The sequence below is a fragment of the Chroicocephalus ridibundus genome, chromosome 3 (genome assembly GCF_963924245.1).
Source record: "Chroicocephalus ridibundus chromosome 3, bChrRid1.1, whole genome shotgun sequence".
In the NCBI taxonomy this organism is placed as follows: Eukaryota; Metazoa; Chordata; class Aves; order Charadriiformes; family Laridae; genus Chroicocephalus; species Chroicocephalus ridibundus.
The window spans coordinates 33343040-33364303 of NC_086286.1; the positions used below are offsets into that span (position 1 = coordinate 33343040).

Here is a 21264-nt window from a genome sequence, read left to right on the forward strand (position 1 = left end):
AGCTGCCTGTGGTTTATGGGTCATCTGCTACAGACCATGATGAGGAAAGCTAGTGGCTCCAGCGCCGGAATAAAGAATGAATAAAGGCCTGGGCAATTTGGCTTTATATGAAAAAAAAATGAATCTTCTTCAGTGACATACACTATGGTAAGAAAATGATAAAAGATTCTCAGTTGTCAGGCTTTGGGATGTACCTTGATTACCAGTTAGGGATCAGGAGTAATTCTTACCTAACATTAGGTGTATTATTGCATATCTATATGGAGGATTTCTGCTTTCGTCTGGCATTTTACTCTCTCTGTTGGGGGCAGAATGCTAGACTCATGATCTGCTAATGTGCACTATTCCCTGTTTTCCTGTGTTCATGCAATAAGGAAACCAGAAGTACCTATAACAACGTATGGTAGCTTAGAGTCATAAGATTGGATGGTGATTTCAATTTGGTGTGAACTGGGGGGAGGGAAGTAGGTGAAAATAAGTCCACGGTGTGAATGCAGAGCTCACAGAGCAAGTATGGTTTAATAGATGAGAGAGTTTCCTACTGCAGGCATCTTCTAAGAAGGCACTATCTGAAAAGCAGAAATGTTGTTTTCTGGCTGACTCTGTGCCCGTTGTACTCCTTCAAGAAAAATACTTTGCCAACTGGACCTGAATCATGTCCCTTTCCCCTGCAGCGAAGATGTTCTCTTTCTTTTCCATAGTCAGCATTTTATGAGCGCTCTTTCCTTATCTGAGAACTGGGAACTGATAACGTTAATCAGCCTGTGCTTCTTTGGAATTTGTACACAAGTGGAGACCTCCTCAACACTTCCCAACTTGTCCTGAGAGGAAGGCTGGGACAAAAGGTGCTGCTGGCCCCAAGGGACTGGTAATGTCCAAAAGGGACCTTTCACCCAGACACCGAGAGTTTATCGCTGGCAGCGGGTGAAAGCTCTTTGTTGTTACTGCTGGCAAACGGTGCTGGTGGCTTCCTGCGGGCTGGAAGTGGCAGGGAGCCGGTCGGCCAGTGCCTGACAAGTGTCCCGGCTGTGTGGCCAGGGAGGTGCTGGAGGACCTTGCTGGTGGTGCCTGAGGGCAGCTGGTGGAGCAGGGGCCGGTGCCATCCCGGCCCCGCGCTTGCATTTGCTGCGAGAAAAGGCGGTAGCGAGTGTCCCTGCGACTGCAGGCCCTTTGCAAGCCCCCTGGGTGGCTCAAGGGACTCGTGATGGGCTACAGGAGTCCTCCCTGCGGATCCGCGCTCGCAATCGGGGGGCAGGGCAGGGCACCCCCTCACCCTCCCGGTGCGATCCGGCTGCGGTACAGCACTGGCAGTTATCAGTCTGCTGCGTCCCGAGCAGCGTCCGCCTGGGCCGGGGACCCAGGGAACGCCGCCTGCGACAGGCCGGCACCGCGGCGGGCCTGCGCCGGCCCGGACTCCGGAACCCGGCCCCGCGGGCAGCTGCGGGCCGCAGGAGCAGGCACCGGCGGTTACGCCGGCGGGGCCCCTTTAAGCGGAGGCCCCGCCCTGTCCCGCCCCGTGCCGCCCCGTCCCACCCTGTCCGGCCAATGGGCGCCGCGGCTGCCGCGCCGTTTGTTACAAGTTTCCCGTCGCGGGCAGGGTGCGGGCGGTCGCGGCGGTGCGGGAGCCGTGGGCGGCGCGGGAGCCCGGTGGCGGCGGGGCGCGATGCCCGCCTGGGGCTGCCGGCGTCGGGGCTGACGGGGCAGGCGGGAGCGCCGCCGTGAACGGAGCCCGGGGCCTCGGCTAGGGAGCTCCGCCGTTCCGCAATAAACACTGCGCCGAATGTCTCTTGTCCCTTGCAGCACGCTGCCAGCTGGTACCTCCCTCCTCTCTGAAGCGTAACCGGGGAGGGGGGTGGAAAGCAAAGGAAGTTTGGTATTTATTTTTTTCTTTAGGCTTTGGAAAGTGATTCCCTCTCCCCCCCCGCGGAGGGCTGTAGCACGGAGTGCGGTGGCGGAGGAGAGAGGGGCACAGCTGGGAGCTGGCTGTCTGGAGCCTTGCTCCCCGCACCCCTGCCGCCGTGTACCTGAGGGTGCTGGATGCAAGCTCTGCGGAGCTCCTCCAAGCGTAGCAGCAGCGGCTCGGCAGATGTAGATGCTGCGTGTGTGTATGCTTAACCCTTTCTTGGCTCCTCGGATTTGTACCATGCTGAAGATCCTCACCAAAAAGCTCAGGAACCAGAGTTTAAATGAAATTCAACCTTTCCAGCTAAAGGTAAGAACAGCTGCTTTTGTCTTGGTTCTTTTTTTTGCAGCTTTCAGGTAACTAATAATAGGGCCTTAAGAAGCTAGTAACTTGTAGTATTTATTATGCTGGGCCAGTTTCCTCTCAGCCAGTGTGCTCAGTAGGAACTGGCCTAGGCTGTACTCCTGTTACTAAAATCCTGTTCCTTTGCTCTCAGAGTTACCCTGCACAATTCATTAGGTAATAGAGAAAGGTGGATAAAGGCAGAAGTTCTTTAGAAGAATTTATTTTTAATGGGGTTCATATTTAGCTACATAAGTATTTGCCTGTCTAGTTACGTTTGCATGCGTGCAATCTGTAATCTCCTAGCCCTTACTAGGCTAGAATCCCCCTGTGCTAGATACTGTACAAACATGATTTGCCTAAAATGCCTTTCAGCTCGTTATTTGCATTTCTCTCCCTTCTGGTCTTGAAGGCTGGAATCTGAGCTGAATTGACCCATGGCTTTCCGAACGCTGCTTAAATCCTTTCTTAGTGCTCAAAAGTAAAATAAGGATCACAGATCCAGCATAAGGGATATCTAAGCCCTTCCGGCCAAATGCAAGGAGGAATTTCTGAGCCATATGCAATGGGATAAAAATGGAGTCGTGATGAGTTACTTATAAAAAAAAAAATTACCAGATCCTGATTTGGCAGAACTGTTGTGAACCAAGGGATATCCCCTGAAATCAGCAGAGTTACTCTGCATCGGCATCAGTACTGCAGGAAATGTAGCGCCTGGCCCCAAATCAAAGAATGGATCTGGGAAAAGTAGCAGCCCTCGTTGCCCAAGTTGGGGGCTGGGGATCCGTATACCAGACTCTACTGGAGTCTTTTGTATGTGTTACACAGAGGCTGATTGCCGTGTGGCTGCACTTCTGCGCAGTCACTCTACACAGGCTGATGGCAACTTTGTTAGAAACAGTGCTGATATTTCCTCAAAGTTTGCTGTGTCCATGCACTTCTTCCTGTGGGGAATGCAAGTTCTGTGGTTCTTGGGGGAGGCAGGAGTAGATTTTATTTTTGGAAATAAAATAAGGGCAATGCTTTAGGTTGTGGTGGGTGGATTCAGTGCAGAATATCTCTGCAGAGGCAGTGGGGGATTTCTTTTGAACACTCTGTTTCTGGGGCTTGTGGCTGTGATTGCTTCCTTTAGCTTTATTGTTTGTCTCTTGGTGCCTCAGGTTATGAAACCATGAGAATCTTTGGAAGGAGCTCTCAGGGCTATATACAGCCTTCAGGATGCTTGGAGGCGTGCGGGAAAACCCGCAGGAGTGGGTATCTGCAGCCATTTTGTTCATATTAGTGCCAAAGTTTTGTGCTGCAAACAGGTGGCCTGCATTTTTGCAGGCTCAGTAGAGAAGAGAGATGTAAGCTTGCACTGTTTCTTGGAAGGCTGATGCATAGACCATCAGAGGTAGCGTTGCAGCCTGCCATGGGGAGTGGTACAATGACTGGTATACATGTGTACGGGCATAAAGCCAGACTTTCAAACTCTGAGTTTATATATGTTTTGTAGGCCTTTGGGGACCATGTGCAGCTGCCTGGTCTTGGTTGAGCCTCGTACCAGCATACTAATTGCTTAGCAGAGTGTGCAGTGCTCTGTCTTGGGTGTTGGGCCCGATCTCCTTGCAGGTGTTGACACGGGATAGGTGTCACAAGCGGTGAGCTGTGTGGGAGCTTCCTGTGGCTGCACTGTGCCTGGACCCTGTGACAAGGCCAAGTGTCCTGTACTATCTCCCTCTACTGCCCTCAGATGATGTGGGGCTGCCAGGCACAGACTGGATTTCTGCCTTCTCAAATTCCTCACGTTGGTCTGTGTCTGTGCAGGTCTGTATGTATTCTGGCATGTATGGTACGTGCATTATTTAAAAGGTCCAGCCTGCTGCCATTGAAACCTAGTGAAAAGATAGGTATGAGCATAAATCAGGTCTGTAGTAGTGTAAATGGAGAATGAGCAACTAATCTGGATAGAGTAAGAACTGATCTGCATCCACCACCTAAATTAAGAGCTTTCTGAGCTTTAAAATCAGTGTGCTTAGCTGCTCTTCTTCATTACCCACTTGCTTTTGCACTTTATGACCTTTGTTGGAAGTTCCCAAATTCAACGGAAAACAAGCTGCTGTTGTGTTTCTAGTTTGCAACAGTACTGCCATTAGGCAAAGTCCTGGGAGACTCCTTGGGTAAACTGTCAACTCACTTTTGTAAGCTGGGGAGATTTGAACAGCCTTGGATTGGCATCCAAGCTTTGGGAATCTTTTTCAGGATGAAATTTCTGCCCACTGTGAAGATCTTATTTTGTTACCAAGTGTCCTGAATTGGTTTAGTGTGGCTGTGATAGGTCTTCCTAGCCTTCCTCCAATTGAAGCTGAGAGGCTGCCACTGCCTCCTGTAAGATGTCATGAACTTTTCTGTTTTTTCCCTCCGACTGAAGTTGGTCTTTAGGCAGTTGACAACTGAGGCTGCTCAGAGGGCTTTGGCCCAAGAGGTCTGCTGGTTTATGCTGGTGTTGCTGAGGAAGTTACTGTGCCTTTATTGCCCTTTCACCAGAAGTCACCATAATGGGAAGGGGGGGATTGACTGACTGACACTTCACCTGCTGTTGGGTTACTGTGTACTGCCAGCAGTTTCTGGTAGGGTGGCTGGGCTGTGAAGCGTGGTAGTTAGGGTTCAAATTTGCTTTCGCCTTTGAAGACAGGTCCTGCTGACCTTGCTGTCTTCCCACTGGACACTCGTGCCCCTGTAGCCAGTGCAGCACAGTGGCAGCATGTCCACTCCTGAGCTGTTGTGGTTCATAGTCCAGCTCATTGGTTTAGAGTCCTTCAGCTGCTGTAGCTAAATCCAAGAAATGATTGTGAATTGGAGCCTTGTGCCTCAGCCTGTTGTTCCACCTCTTGCTTCAATGGTCTGGTGTTATTTGCTAGAGATCAGGCCAGATTCAGAAACCTCCAGGTTTTGGCTGGCTGTTAGAAATCGAGAGCCAAAAGCAGATCTGACTACAGGTTAGGGCTCATCTTTGTTAACAGCTGGCAACTGTGTGTTCCAGAGCAGACTTTGTGGGACAGGGGAGAAGAGTGAGAACAGGGGCTTGTCCCATACTGTAGTGAAATGTTTCAAATAAGGAAAGTAAGAGAGGCCTGTAACTCGAGGCCTGAATTTTTCCTTTGTTGTCCAGTGTTACAATCTAGTACAGTTTTTTATTATTTTCTTTCATACTTTTGGACTAGTAGCCCTGAGAAGCCCTTCCTGAACTATACATCAAATTGTTCAAGAAGCTTTTAAAATGCATATCCTGGGGTTGCATGTGGGTTTATGTGATGGAATACTGATACTGAGCCCTTAGAAGTACTCTCCAACTGACTGACTGAGCTCTCTAGAAGTGAAATGTCTTGTTCATCCCCACAACTTGGGGTAGGTGTTTCTCACATAAATGCACTTCTTCCAAATCTCTCAACTCCTGTGCCCTTGCATGCTTGTGTAGTGGCTAAAGTGTAGGTGTCTATTTTCTAAGCTTTGCTTGCGAGCAAGCTCCTTGGGGCAGGGAGCATCTGGTTGGAACAAGTCTGTGCATTGCCAGTCAAACTAAGCCCTTAATTAGTGGCCCTAGGTATTATCAGAATGAAACAGTTGAATTGTGGTGTGTTTAAAAAAATTAACTGGCTGGAACATGTAGCTGAAGAAAACTGAGCACTTTAAGGGTGGCAATTCCATTCCAGCTTTGCTGTTGACACAAACAACTTTGGAGGTGATACAATTGCTGTTCTAATCCACAGAAATTGTTAAATTACTTATGTACTTAGTATATTCCTTTTTGTCCTGGGCAGAGGTACTTAAGACATGTTTGTCACTTCCTTAATGTTGATCAGTGAAATGAACTCATATGTGAGTCTGCTCTGGTGACAGAGAACTGCATTTCTCTGCTATGTAATTTAGCCTTATGCTTGCAAGGGAACTGTGGAGTAGGCACTAACAAGGCCACCACATCAGTTCTCTTCACATACCCCTGCAGCTTGTATGTGTCCATACACAGTGCTGGGGACCAGCAAGTTGAGTCAGTTATTTTCTGCTGGCATCTGCATCTGGAATCATCTGTGAGACTCTGATATGAGCGGCCAGCCCTGACAAGCGACTGGGAATGATCCTGATCCTTCTTATATGAAGGGGGTTCAGCTGGCTGTCCCAAGTGAACTGCAAGCTTGCAGGCAGTGGCTTCTGAGTCACTGTCCTGGTGGTAGCTGGTTATTCTGCAGAGCCAGGAGCATGTTTAAACTTTTCCTCCTCAGACCAAAAAAGAGTGAAGTAGCATCACTATTATTGGTGCATAGTGGGTATGCCTTCAAAGATCTGTGTAAATGCTCATGCTTTCTTTGGGTTGTCCATGCTTGTCAATTTAGCTTCCTCTGTCTCCTGTGGTATATGAAGGTTTCTCTCCTTCATAGATTTTTCAGCACATACCACCAAACAGGTTCATTCTTCTAGGACTGGAGGACTCTGTTTTACATTGAAGCTTTCCTTTTCCTCCTATTAAAGCCTGGTAGCATTAGATGCTTCTGGTTTGTATTAATCTCACTCAGGAGGGGACAAGCACTTGCACAAATATAACTTTGTAAATACAATTTTGGCTACTGGAGTATCTATGAATATGCCTAAAGTTAGGTTTGTGATAATTTGGACTAAAATTATTTTAGTAGGTAAGAAACACTGTGATCGATACTTAGCCAAGACAAAGAATAGAACAGGCAATCCCAGCCACTCAGAAACCTTTATTTTTTGAGACTTGTGCCTGAGACATTGTAAAAGAATAGGTTTACAATTCTTTCTATTTGGCTTCTAAGGTCTGAATCTTCAAGGGTTGTCATCTTTCCTGTGCAGACATCCAGCACCGATAATCTCTTGTAATGACTGAATTCCAGAAAGTGGGACTTCAGACAAATTGCTAATATTGCAAATACAGCACAATGGGAAGTTTATTGACATTGAGATCGTTCAGAGAGACATCTTCTCAGCTGGCCTTGCTTATGACTGATACGAAAATATGGGATAGATTAAAAAAAAAAAATCCACCCCCAGCATTACAAAGAAATCTCATTACTTTTCCTTGTATTTACCAATTCTTGATTTTTATGTGAATGAAAAATTGAATTCCGAAAATGTAATACTATGTATTTAACTCTTGCATTTCAGTGAAAACAGATTAATCCATTTTGCTTTGCTGGACAATGCAGTTCTACTTCATTTCCTGCTGTCATGCACAGACTTACAGCTCCTGAATTTATGTTGCAGTGTTTGGGATGCCGAAAGTTTTCCTGAGCAGGAAAATAGCTTATATTTGAAGTGAAAATAGAAAGTAGACCCAGGTCATCATTTATTTTAATTACAACTCTTGCAAAACAGTGGGTTCACCTTTTTTAAAGTAAAAAGCAAGGCTTGCATCCATGTAGGACATCTCTGTGGAGCGGTGGGTGGGCAGGGCACTGCTCTTCTTTAGCATTCCAGTCTGGCCAGCTTCTCTGGCAGTTCCTGGAGTATGCCTGGGTTCACAGAAATGTTGTCGGGATGTCTCAATATGGGAACCAAGGGCTGTATTTGCTTTTCAGCGGGAAATACAACTCCCACCCTCCATGTAGGCAGCACCAACCCCTCCTACCCCCATGCATTTATCTGTAGCCCCTGTTTTCCTGTTCAGTGGGATTCGGATTTCTGGGTGACCCAACTTTTCCTAGCAACCAGCATCACAGGTATGTGTGTGCTCAGGGCTGTTTTCTACAGCAGTAACTGTTGTATGTGGCTGTGGGCAGAGCCTGTTTGTCCTCTCGCCACCGTTGACCAGCAGAGTCAGCCAGCTAAGCTGTTTTTGAATAGGCACCAGCACCACCTGCAACTGCTCAGCGTGAACACCCAGGCAAGGATTTAGAGAAAAGCCAATTAGTTGTGACCTTTATCTGCACAGAAAGCATTCCCTGTGCAGTACAAAACCTCCTGTGACACAAGCCTAAAAGTTGATGTAAAGGACATATGGCCCAATGTGACCTGTGCAGGGATGTCTCCATGCCAATTTGGGCACAGGCCTGCCCACACTGTGGGGACATGGCACACATGTGAAGCACTGTTCAAAGAAGTCTGGTTTCTTCTGGACCAGCTTGGTCACTCCTTGGGGGTGGACAGCTCAAGATGCCTCTGGGCATTTCTCCTCTCTCTTGCTATGTTCTTGCTTTTCAGACCCAGTATAACCTCCTCCTTGCTGTGGGCTGATCTGTTTGGACTTTTACCTGGCCTCCATGTGTACCTCAGTATACACATCAGACTGAATTGTTTAGTTGCTGTAGGGCAGGCATTTTTAGGCTGGGGCATCTCGGGAGCTGGCTGAGGCAGAGGGAGTGGATCTTACATGGTGAGTAGTTTCTCTTCCTCTATAATTCCTGCAGCATACCAAGTGCTCAGCCAGGTGAACTTCTGCTGTTTTCTCTTTGAGATGGCCCTGGCAGCCTGGGAATGCTACAACAGAGGACCCTTGTGTGGGTACATCATGTGAAGAGCTCACATGGTTGGCTCTCTAGCTCTGTCTTGGTAGCTTCATGGAGGGTGAAATACTGTGGACGCTTATAGAAATGTCCTGGTGGACCTGTATATAAGAAAGTATCTTATTTGGAAGATCTGCACCAAAGCTGCTACATAGCTGCATGTGCAATAATCCAAATCCTGAGCCTTCCTAGTTGTTCTGGGTTAGCATGGCAGAATGCCTTCTGGGGCTGGCAGGGGCTAAAAGCCCAATGAAGGTTCTGTGAGTGACTGTCAGCTTTGCAAGCAGCTCGTGTGGACCAGTCTTTGTTTCCAGCCCTCTCTTCCCACAGCACTTCTAGACAGCCAGCCCACCATCCAGGCTCACTGTAGAAATAAAGTCCTGCTGCAGAGCCCTTTCAGCTCATCAAGGCTTAAGCTGTGGTGCTGGGAATGGAGATCAATGCCTGTGCCTCACTGGCATGCACCTTCTAAATGAATGTTGTCAGTGAGGAGATGTGGTGAAACCTGAGGAGGTGTCCTTCAGGCTTGGTAGATTGTGAGGCTATGGATTCTCTTCCTCAAATGAGCTGCTGTTGTGTGGGGCTGGCATGACTGGGTTGGTTGGTCATTGTTCTCAGCAAACACACCTGAGAAGCCCTTTATAACTTTGCCTGGGATCACCTCCCCGCCTTTGTTCCAGCATCAGCCTGTATGAGATCTAAGAGTTCAGGGGTGGAAACACCTTCTGAGGAAAAGAGGAAACGAGTGCCAGAGCCTAAGCACCCTGAGGAGGTTATTATTAGTCATGTCTCCCATTTCAGGGATGGGTTGACCTGAGGTTTGTTGCCTGGCTACAAGGTAAATGGTCCTTATCTGAGTTTAGCTTTATGAAAAGGACATATCATAGCTTTATGGAAGGACGGGAGATGCCTGGATAAAGTATTCCCAAATACCTCAATATTCATCAATGTCTACAATGAGAGTAGATGGACCTTGGTTTCTGACATTTCTAGGGAATAGACTATTGATTGACCTTGGGTAGCTGAATAATTGTTTTGACTGGTCTACAAACCTGGTTTTGAGCCACTGATTTCAAAGAGATAACAGAATTCATGTTGCTAGTGGCATAAAGATCTATCTCCTTGCGTTCATTATTATGTTCAGCAGTCTGTCTCATCTTGCTTCTTCCTAACGGGGTCATGTTGTTTCCATGATGGAGGCTATTTTTTATTTAACTGCTGTCCTTACTTTTTGGCATTGAGGCCACAATCCGCCAAGCTCTATATGGGCATAAGATGAGAAGAAAATTTCCTTTGGTTGAATGGGGAATTTCCCATCTTGAGAAGAGGTGCCAGACAGGCAGTTAGATCCTCCAGTTTGCTGAGAGTGTGTCTGGATGTAAGCTGGGAAAATATAAAATAATCCTTCCATATCCTGTCACCCAGTTATTACACACAAAGCCAAGTGGTTGTTTCAGACAGTTGTCTGCAGCCAGACTGTTTTTATGTGTGGGTTTCTTTTTTTTTTTTCTTTATTCCTAGGAGTTGGTTATTCTGAAGAAATAAAAATTCTTTGGCCAAAGGCTAATTAACAGGAGAGAACAGTGGTATTTGGTGTGGAGCATATGAAGTGACATACTTAAAGGCTTAAAAAATCAGTAGCTTCCATCTATATATTTTTGTTTATAGAAACCCTTTTATTCTCTCTTGGACAGAACAAGTCATTCTTGGGAAATCCCTATTTTGCAGAGGGCTGCAGTGCAATGCAGCTTTTCCCCTGTCTTGCTCCTGAAATGATATGTGATGCTTGGACACTCTGTCAGTAGCTGTCTGTGGTGAGTGAGGTGAGTTGGATCTGCAAGAATACTGTTGGATTTTGTTCTGTGCATTCCCTTGTGTTGTGACATTGTAAGTAAATGCATGTGCTGTGTGGCCTGCTTCTATGAATAGGGCTTAAAAGCACCCACCCTGTGTTAGATCTGTCTGTATCTCCCAGAGGTGGGCACCTAGAAGAGAGTCTAAGAACAGCACATACTTTGGTCTCGAGGTCTTCTTGAGACAGAACTACTGTCTGTGCATTAGTAGCCCAGTGGACTACTTTCACCTTAACCTGTCCACTTCTCCCCACCAAATCTAGGTAGGGTCCTTGCATCCAGAATGTCCTGTGGCAGAAAGTTTCACACCTTTGTTAATGAAGGATCACCTGCTGTTTGTTTAGAACCTGCCTCTTACTAATTTAATTTCATGCTTTCTGGCTCATATATTGGAAGAGAGAGTAAACATTCAAATTCTGTCTTTGTACCAGTCATCTCTTGCCCATCCCTCCATGTGTGGTGTGAACAGACCACCTCTTTGAGATTCTCCCAACTAGGAACCACTTAAAATCATGCAATACCTACCAGCAAAGGATCTGTTGCAGTGAGAGGAATTGCAAGTTTTCACATGGTTCTAGCTCTTTAAAGATACCTTACCAGATGGATCAAAGATCTGGTCTTGAAGGATTAGTCTGTATTACTGGCTTGCTCCATGATAAAACCCAAGAAGTTTGGTATAAATCCATGTAGATAAAACAGCTTGTGTCTGCTTGCACTCAGAAGGGTTAATGTAGAATTTTTAGAGGAGGAGAAGCCTGAAATGTCTTATGTGCTCCAAATGCATTTTCCAGCCTGACTGTAAGGCATTGTTCCTTGTGTTTGCAAATCTGGCTAATGTAGTTCTTTATGGCTGAGCAGAGGTGAGTGTTGAGTGAGGTCTCCCAACACAAGCAGCTTCTCCTCAGCTAATCAAGTATCTGAGGGCAATGGCAGTTGTCCTCCCTAGGCCTTTTGAGGAAGGAATGGAAAAACTGTTACCAGATATGTTGTTTATGCCAGCTGCTGTTGGCTGTACTTCCCTGGTAGAGGGGACACATACAGTGCTGGGGAGTTGCTGTAAACTGTCAGAGAAGCTGGTCTGTGCAGAGGGACCTCTTCTCATCACAGGAGTGTAATAACTGAGCTAGGCCAGTGGGTTGTGAGTCAGTTGGAGTGTATTTAAATCCCTGTGGCTAAGCAGAAGTGATTGGCACTGGCATGAGAAGCCATTTCCCATCCTCCCCTCTCTTAGTATGTGCATGACAGACAAGACTAGCTATGCTATATAGGTGTCCCTCCAGTTCTAGGTGTCCCTTGTACTGCTTTCCCCTTATGTCTGAGAGAGCTGTCAGCCTGTGACGAAGTGTTGCTTTTAATCTGACTGTGTTTGGAGCTGAGGTTCAGCAGCAAATGGTCTGTAAATTACAGATGGAGCTAAGTCACTGTATCTTAACATAGGGTGGATGAGGCCCTGAAATGAAGGTCTTTAATCCTTTAGGCTCCTTCTTGTCTTTCTGGACTGCTGTGCTTTCTGGTGTCAACACTGCTGAATAACACTGCTTCTGTGGGATGTGAGCCAGGGGAATGCCTGGGCTCCATACTGTGAGCTGTTAGAGGAGCTGACTTCCTTTGCAGAGGGATCTCTTTGCAGCACAACTGTTTTGTAGGTTACTGCTTTTTTTCTGATGGGTGTTTCCTGACACTTTACCATTCTTTTCTTTGCTATTTCCCTTCTGAATTATGTATGTAAAGTGCTGCCTCCGTGCATAGGGTGGGAAGGGTAACAGGTGAATGCTAGTCTTCCAACAGAATCCTTGAAACTTGGATATGAATTAGCCATAAATCTCTATCACATCAGCAAAGCTGTGAGTAGAGTAACAGAGCTGGCAGAAAACTTACTATGTGTCTCCATCACATGCAGGTGACTGCTGCCTGAGGCCAGGCTATGCTGGGGGTTTGTACTGAGCAGAAACTGAGACTTGCTGGAGACTTATTGGAAAGACATCCGCAAGCTTCACTTGCAGGCATAAGTGGAGTTGGAGTGTGTGGTTTCTGTCACCATAGTAAGAGCTATAGACCTTAACCAGCCTCTTAAAGTAACAACATGGGGATAGTTTGAGAATCTTGTAAAAAGAAAGGATGATACATATCACAGCATGGAGCTGCAGCATTCCACTGGCTCCTGTACTGTAGAATCAGTCTTATTTCATAAAACATAGTGGTCTGGGAAGCCAAGGAGGAAATTGGAAGATTAAAGGCTCTACTTCAGTGGTAACACCTTTGTTACCAGACCCTATCCACCTGCTGAGTGGGAGCTGTAGTGACTTTCTTCTATCTGTAACTTTTAACATTGTGACCTGTTAAATCATGGCCCCAAACACAACTGAAGCTATGTTTATAAAAAGATTCTGGTTCTCATAGTGGCTGTGAGGATAAATAAACTGAATGGAGTTCTCTAAGACTTGTAGTATTTTGGGTGCTAAGGACCAGAGTCTGGGTGTTTTCTGCCTAGGAGGCTTTTTAAGGTCTCATTTTTAAGCTAGTAGCATTCTTTGTGTCCTCTGTCACACAAGTTTTGATGGCTGGTGGGAGGAGTGTATGCATGTCTGTGGGTGCTTACACCATTGGTCCCTTCTGGGTAGAACTGTGTCGGTTCTAGTCTCTTTGCAAGTACTGCCTTTTGGAGGTTTATCTTGAGTGGAATTTAAAAGGATGATCTTGGGTTTGTTCTTCTAACAATATTTGCCCAGAGCTTTTGAGATCAGACGCATAGTGGATAGGAGTCAATGGAAAAGGCTATTGCTGTGGCTCACCTGATACCTGATCCCTAGGTGATGTAAAAAAGTGGAACTCAATTGTAGGCATCAGTTGTATTTGGTTCCCTGGGATCTTCTCTTCCTGGTGATTATGGAGCCCATGTGTTCATGCACTATAGGCTTATTGGTGCTGTATACTGTATTTCTCTGTAAGAATGGCAATGCATTGGGACTTGCTGTTTTTTTATTTTGTGAAAGCCCCTGGTGTTTTTATCTTCAGTCTTCCCCTGCAAAATCATCTCAGCTTAGCCCTGAGAAGAGCAGGGGGAGATTTAGAAAAGGAGGTTTGATGCAGACTCTGCTGCAAGAGAACTGATGTGGGACCGATGTGTGTGCAGAGAGTCTAGTTGTGCTCTATGGGGTTGGCATATTTTGACCCATCTCTGTGCCTCTTCCCAGTGCTGAACCCAGCTGCACTGCACTTGGCTTTGCATGGAGTCCTCTGATTCACTCCACTTGCAAATGAGAATCCCCAAACCTAGGGCAGTGCCCTGTCATCTCTGTAGTTCTAGTCAGGTTTGGCCACAGCTGTAACTTCTTTCCAGGAGATGCAGAGAGTAGATAAACGTAATCTTGCTGTGCGAACAGTATGTTTAAAACACATGTATTAATTTGTGGAATTACAGAAAGTTGAGGGAGAGCATTTAAAACAATAAGAGGACCACATATGCACCTCCCCGCACCCACCCACCACTTATGTCCTCGCTGTTCTGTGAAAGCCTAGTGTTTTCAAGATCTAGGTAACCCAATTTAAGCCTACGCTTCTGGAGATCAAGTTCAGTCATTGTTCCTCAGAACAGAAGCTCAGTTTCCATGGTCAGCTCCCACCACTTGCACCCTGATTGTTGCCAGTCATGATGTTTGCCTGTGTCTGTAAGCATTCAACAAAAATAACATCTGTATTGTTAAAACATTGTGAATTTGGCTACCTAGAATAACTCTCTGCCTCCCTCAAATCTGTGAAACCATTGATGGTTAACTGGACTTAAGACTTATGCAGAAGATGGTGTGTCTGACTAAACGTGCTGCATTCCTACAAAAAATAGGAATTTTGCTATCTTTGGCATGGGGTAGGCTGGGAAAACAAGGGCCTTGAGGAGTGCACCGTCCCATCACTGCTTTCACAGACTCAGCCAGACAGCTGCTCTGTCAAGCAGGACAGTGTTTAAGGGTTACGAACCCTGGGTTTGAATTGTAGCCATTTGCAAGGAAATGGGGAAAGGAATTTGGAGGCAGAGGTATTATGAACATTGAAAAGGAAAATAGTAATAACATGGGAAAAAAAGACTTCAGAAAGTTTTTTGCAAACTAGGGCTGTTCTGGATGGAGGTTTAGCTGTTGAAGGACCCCAGCTGTAAAACCCAGATCTAGCCTGGGCAGCTGTATCTCATTTGTATACGTTTCAAGACTGAACTGAACCTTTCCTCTAGTGTCTAACTCTACTGCTTTTCTTGAGGAGAGCGCAAGCATTACAGCCTCTTACTAGCATAAATCGTCCTTGTAATGCTGAATATCTCTAAAATAAAATGTAAAGAACAACTTGGGAGAGGAGTTAGATGCTAATTTGAAGGTCTATTTGACTCACTTCTTCCTTTGTTGTGTTGTTCCATGGCTCAAAACTGCCTTTCAGCGTCTCATAATCTCCCTTGTTTTCCCACTCTCTCTAATTCAAAGTCTCTTATAGTTGGGAGGATAGCATCTCCTTCATTCAAGATCGCGCAGTGTCTCGTGGCAACTACAGCAATTGTTGACCAGGAAAAATAACAATGGGGAAACTTGGTAAAATTTTCTTACTAAAGCCAAGCAGTTGGGAAGGAGAAGAGCCAACAGCAGAGCCCAGTGCTGTAAGATGCCTGTGTCTCTAGCAGCAACTCTGTAGGCAGTGTGGCAGGGAGAAGGTAAGTGAACACGGGTTTCACTTCAGTCTGGAGCAATGGAAATCGTTTCCTCATAGCAGAGATATCGGTAGTCATGGTGAGCTGCTCATCCCCTTCTGCTTTTGTGCTAGGAACCAGTGAGTGAGACTGACTCAGCAAAGCCTCTTTACAGGGCACTTGGAAGGGGCTCTACTGGAGTGCCAGGGCTCGAGTTAATGAGCCTCTGTCACAAACAGCTTTATATGTGGCCGCACAGGCAGCATTGGCTTCTGCCTGGGAAGCCACCTCCCTGGAGGTGAAGTCCCTCCCTCCCAGAAGAGGATTTGGAATGATGTCCTCTAGCCTGTGTGTTCCTGATTGAAGCTGGGAACAAGGGGTTGCCTGTGGTCAGTTGTATCTTTGTCTTGTCTGCTCCTCATGCACACCCTCCACTGCACCAAATTACCCTGTTGGTGTTTTAGTTTTTTAGGACAATACAGCCATTAAGTGAAGCCTGTTGGGAGAGATTTGTTCTGCCTTAGAAGTGAGATTCGCTTCTCTTTTGTAAGATTACGGATGATTCTTAACATAGTTACTTTTGATCTACAGCAGGTTAGTTTATCTTCTGTAAGCAAAACCAAGAGGAGCTTCACTTTAACAGGGTGGGTTTTCTCTATTTTCTGGTATATTTCAGGACTTTAGACTCTATGGGTGACTGGACCCTTGAGGACCAGGGCAGTTCTGGCTGCATCTAGTTATCAGTACTGAGTTGACAAGTCGCAGTGTGATGAGAAAGGTGAAGGTTTTTTCTGTCTCTAGCTTTTTGTTCTATCTGCTAGTTCCTTTCATGTTAAGTCTCCCTCAAAGTTACACTCAGTTCTCCTTAAATACCATCTGGTTATTCTTCACAAACCCATCTTTCCTGACTGGAGATTGATGCAAAATCAAACTCACGGTGAAGTTTGTCCATGTTTCCATATGGCATGGTAGGAGTCCTTGTCCTGACAGAAGACATGTCTGGTGCTGGAACTGAAGGATCCATGTGCAAGACTGAGATCCTCATCAACAGGAGGCTGCTGTCTTTGAACTTCATCTGATGCATTTCCTAAAGAAAGACTGCAGGGTGGATGGATTCCCATCCTTCGTTTTCTGGCTTGTTTTGTCAACTTGTAAACAGAGTGTACTGGGCACAGTCCTGGGCAACCTGTTCTAGTTGACTCAGCTTGAGCAGGGGCTTGGGTAGATAATACCAAGAGGTGTCTTCCAACATAAACAGTTTAGTGATTCCTATGTTGTGAATGGATCCCACATGATCTAGTGGGATTTTTGGCATGGAGATCAAGTTTTCTGTTCTCTCAGTGCCACAATTCTGAGTTTGAGGCAAACAAGGCTGTGCAGCCTCAGACAAAAGTAAATCTGTGGCTAATACAAGCCAGGGACTGTCTAAGGGAGGCTGGAGGCCTGAACACAAGCCCACTGTGTGTTTAGTGGAACACTTTCGAATGGAGGAAAGTGTTACTGTTAAAGCCTGGGAAGAGTTAAGGGAGGGAGCACTTATCTCCAATTAGTCAGAGCATTAGTCTTTGATTACCTGTATCATTGTAGTTTCTGGAAATTCTTATTATACATATAGACTGTCCTTTTTTTGATCTTTCATTAATCTTTGCCTGAGTGGTATATTATACAAGGAGTTTCATGTGTAAAATTTGAACTCTGCAAGATTAATGGTTAGTCTGCTATTAATGCTTGTTCTCTCCATGCTGAAACATGGGAGCTAGGGTCTCATATGAGCTTGGGAGACTTCGGTTCCCACAGCCAGCATATAATTTGTGGAAGGATTTACTAATAAAAAGAGAATGTAACAATATTAAAATAACAGACCTTACTAAATGACAAATGGGAGGAAAACTTTGTCTCTGATAAAGATGTGAAGACCAGGCAGGAGAGTATTTGCTTGTATGTAACCCACACAAAATCCAAGATGAGACGACTTCTGAAAGACAGTGCTGGTCATGGGGCATCATAAGCAATGTGACTTCTGAGTCTTATTGTCTGTTTACTTCATTCATGCAAAAAAAAATGCACAATTGCTCCATTTTAAGTTTTCTTTTATGGTTAGCCTGTGATATATATTATGAAAATATTCTAATTTCTGAGGGTATTGTCTAGAACAAGGGTGTAATAAGCCAGTGGGAGTAATGGGAGAAACAAAGTCTGAATGTTGGGAGAAATGTGCTACTGTTATGTTCTTCCAAATGAAAAGGTAAGTGTCAGGAAGAGTGACTCAATAGGTGTCTCTAATCTCCTTGATTCTGAAAAGCACTTGATATGTTGCTCATAAAATTCATAGTTGATTCTAGAAGAGCAGGTGCTTACTCTTTTGTGGCTAGCATCAGGAGGATGATTACCAAGACTGGGAGCTGCTTTTTTTCCATGAAGCCTTTCATATTGTCCTACTCCTTTAATTTCTTTGGTATATACTATGGGACCAAATCCACAGACTTGTTATCTTCTTGTTTGAAAGAGGTTTCTCTTCTCTCATAGGTGCTCTGAGCAAAGCTTCTAGAGAAGTGTTTGAGGCAACTCAGAGGGGATTAGTCTTAGGCTGCCTGTGGGACTGTGGAGGACTTAGCAGCAGAGAGTTATCCATACAAGACTAGGGGCTAGCAAATTGCACTTGTACAGGGAGGAGTGAATATTTTGGAAGCTCAGGACTGGCAGACACAAAGACCTTCAAAATGTCAATCATTGACTCAAATCCAACTCCTATCTTAAGCATCTCAAGCCAGTGACATTGTGCAGTAGCTCTTTGGCCTGCATGTGCTAGATGTCATTGCCCTTTTTTTTTTTTCTTTTTTTGGAAGCAATGCCATGACATTTATTGACATTTACATAGTACAAAAACTGGAGCTGATAGGTTTCCCACGCAGAGCCATTAAACCTCAATGAAAACCCTGCCATGTCCAAATGAAAGGTTTTTGTATGGGAATGAGACACAGACTAAGGTCAGTACCTCTCGAGTTAGACTTGGAGCCTTAGCTTTTGTAACGAAGACAGAACCACTGTCTGTCTGTACAGCAGCTAGCACAATGACACCTCAGTGTCAGCTGTCCCCTCTGTGAACTACCATGGCACAAACAAGGTATTATACCTGTTCTGGGGACAACTAGTAGTCTGTTAATTTGGCAGTGTTCCTCAGTGCCAGCTGCCTTTATTAAATGATGCATGTGTGTGAATACATACAAGAAAATTCTAGTTGTAGTGGGAAAAATAACCCCCTGCGTTTACTTCAAGAATATCACCAATGGGGATAAAAATGACACTTTTCTCATCCATCACTTGACAGTTGGGAAAGTAGTTTAAAGACTGGCAAGGAAGGAAAATATTTTCTGATTTCTTAAAGGGCAATGTAAATATAAAAAAGTAAAAGGTAGCTTTAAAAAAGGAGGAGAAAAAAGGTGGCAACAGGCTTTTGGGGTGATGAAACCCCCATACATAATTCTGGAGGATGGTTACAAAATAGGTATGTTGACTTAATAGCTGTCAAATTCGGTATCAGTCAGAATTTCTCCACTATTCCTATTTCTCTCCATCAGCTGTATGTGTCTTTCATAGGCATCTAGTTAAGTGTAGCTGCTCTTTTGGGTCTCTGTGAGGCTGAAACACTCCAAGGACGTTTCCTTAGGAACAACAGTAGAGGTGAAATGGGTCCGTATCAGTGTAATGGTTGCATGCTGCCTCATCTTCTATAAAAGTCAAGCACAGCACATCAGACACTTTTAAAATGGAAACACAGCGTGTAACCTTTTAAAACCTATGCCACTGGATTCTGTTGTGGGCAAGTGGCTTGTGAGACTCAGCTAAGAATGATGTGAATGTTTGTTGTTGTTCTGAATAAAAAGGTGTAAGGAGTAGTAAAGCTCATCTTGCAGTGATCATGTTATTCCAGAACTGTCTTTTATAAAGGTTTCTTTTGAAGTATTGCATTTTCCTTTGACTCATTTGGTTTTGGCCATTGCCAGACACCTACTAAGCTGCATGGCTCAGGTCTTATCTAATAACTGCCAGGTATGCTCTATGCAGCAGAACAAAAGTCACTTTAGGAACAAGGCAGGTAGGGTTTCCTCTATGTAGGGAACTCAGCAGCAGTGGGATCTATCTGACCTACAAAAGCTTGGTTTCAGATCTCTTGACCCTTCTCAAATGGCAGCTAGCAAGTTTGTTCAGTGTTAGAATATGTTTTGAGTAAATGGGTATTTGGGTATACAGCAAGTGGTTAGGTGAAGTCCATTGGCTGACCCAGAGCAAATGGCCCTGAAGATTTCTGATCGACCAAATATGTGAATTGTCATTACTCTTGGAGCATTTGAGGGTATTCAGTGGTAATGTAAGATTCTGTGCTGGTGGGGACAGCATGTTATTGTTTGCATTTCTGTGAAGTCCTGTTTCTTTTATTTCTATTACATTCTTCAGAGTTGTCCTATAGGAAAGCAAGATGATTCTGTTCTTTGGTGGCTTTTGTGTCTGTGCCTTCAAGGGGGAAGTGTGGGTAGATACATAGGACAGCTAAAGTTAACATGCCACTTCCATTTGTGGTTGCCTTGCAAGATGATAGTGCTGTTGACAGGATGTGTCTTTATTCTGGTGCCGAGTTTTGGAGATTCAGTTGTCCACGTGATGTGGATGTGGTAGGCCATGATGGTTATAAGCTGTGTGTCTGGGGAGCTAAGGGCAGGGTATGTTTGTTGTGCTTGGGAAAGAGTTGGTGGTGCAGTAAGGTGGAAATAGTGGTAGGCTGTGTGTTTTGTGTTGCTACAAGTAAGAGGATATGATGGGAGTTTGAGGTTGGGAGATAAGGATGTGTATACAGGGAGGCGCAATGGAGGGTGTGTGCGGTTAGGTGGGGTGGACGACTGCGGGATATGAGAAGGAAGGGTGGGGAAAGTAGCTTGGGTAGCAGCAGGGCAATGATCAATATTCACGATGAAGCCTCTTCTTTCTCTGTGCCCCCTAGATCTCCTACCCCCCAAGTGATGAGGACAGCGACGACTCTGAGGGAGAGAACCAGGAGCTTGCTCAGATCGACAGAGGTAAAGGGACAAGATGGGAGGGTCCTGGGATGCTGCAGCTGATGTCCTTTTTGCTTTTCACTTGTGCTCTTGGAAGTGCCTCCTCCTCTGTCCCCAATGTACTACAACCAGATACATGAAGTCAGTCACCTTGGAGTCTTTGAGACCTCACAGGGAGAAGCTAGTGTTATCGGATGCTGCAGTTACACTTTTCTTAGATAGACATTGTTAGCCACATGTTAAGGCCCCAGTGGTGCAGACATGCGGCAGAGAAGGTCTACAATTGGGCCATCAGCAGAGCTGGGAATAAAAATTTATCTTTTATTCCATGCTTGTGCACCTGTGTCATCTTTGTTCTAGGTTTCCTTTTCCTTGTCACTTCCAGTTTTGATGTTCCCTTTCCCCATTCCCCTGGACTCACTTGTCTGATTAGCTTGCTCCATTCCCCCTGTACTGTTGGTATTGGGCAGCCCTATATGCCAACCTTATGAAGTTCAACAAGACCAAGTGCAAGGTCCTCCATCTGGGTCAGGGCAATCCCAAGCACCGATATAGGCTGGGCAGCGACTGGCTTGAGAGCAGCCCTGAAGAAAAGGACTTGGGGGTGCTGGTAGACAAGAGGCTCAACATGAGCCGTCAGTGTGCACTAGCAGCCCAGAAAGCCAATCGTATCCTGGGCCACATCAGGAGAAGTGTGGCCAGCAGGTCAAGGGAGGTGATTCTCCCCCTCTACTCCACTCTCATGAGATGCCACCTGGAGTACTGTGTCCAATTCTGGAGCCCCTACTACAAGAAAGATATGGACGTGCTGGAACGTGTCCAGAGAAGGGCCATGAGGATGATCAGAGGGCTGGAGCACCCCTCCTATGAGGACAGACTGAGAGAGTTGGGATTGTTCAGTCTGGAGAAAAGAAGGCTCCAAGGAGACCTTATAGCGGCCTTCCAGTAC

At 45.6% G+C, this 21264-nt stretch overlaps 1 protein-coding gene across 6 annotated transcripts in view; it reads left to right on the forward strand.

The window, feature by feature from the left end:
• The first annotated feature begins 1568 nt into the window (after nucleotides 1-1568).
• Nucleotides 1569-21264, forward strand: part of LOC134512860 (uncharacterized) — a 99645-nt gene continuing 79949 nt past the window's right edge. For all 6 annotated transcript variants that reach the window (XR_010070274.1, XM_063328670.1, XM_063328671.1 and 3 more), the window contains exons 1-2: nucleotides 1569-2212; nucleotides 20261-20336. Coding sequence is in view for 5 of the 6 variants with exons in the window: in XM_063328670.1 (XP_063184740.1) it covers nucleotides 2093-2212; nucleotides 20261-20336 (196 nt within the window). In the remaining variant the exon portion in view is untranslated. The remainder of the gene's footprint in view (nucleotides 2213-20260; nucleotides 20337-21264) is intronic.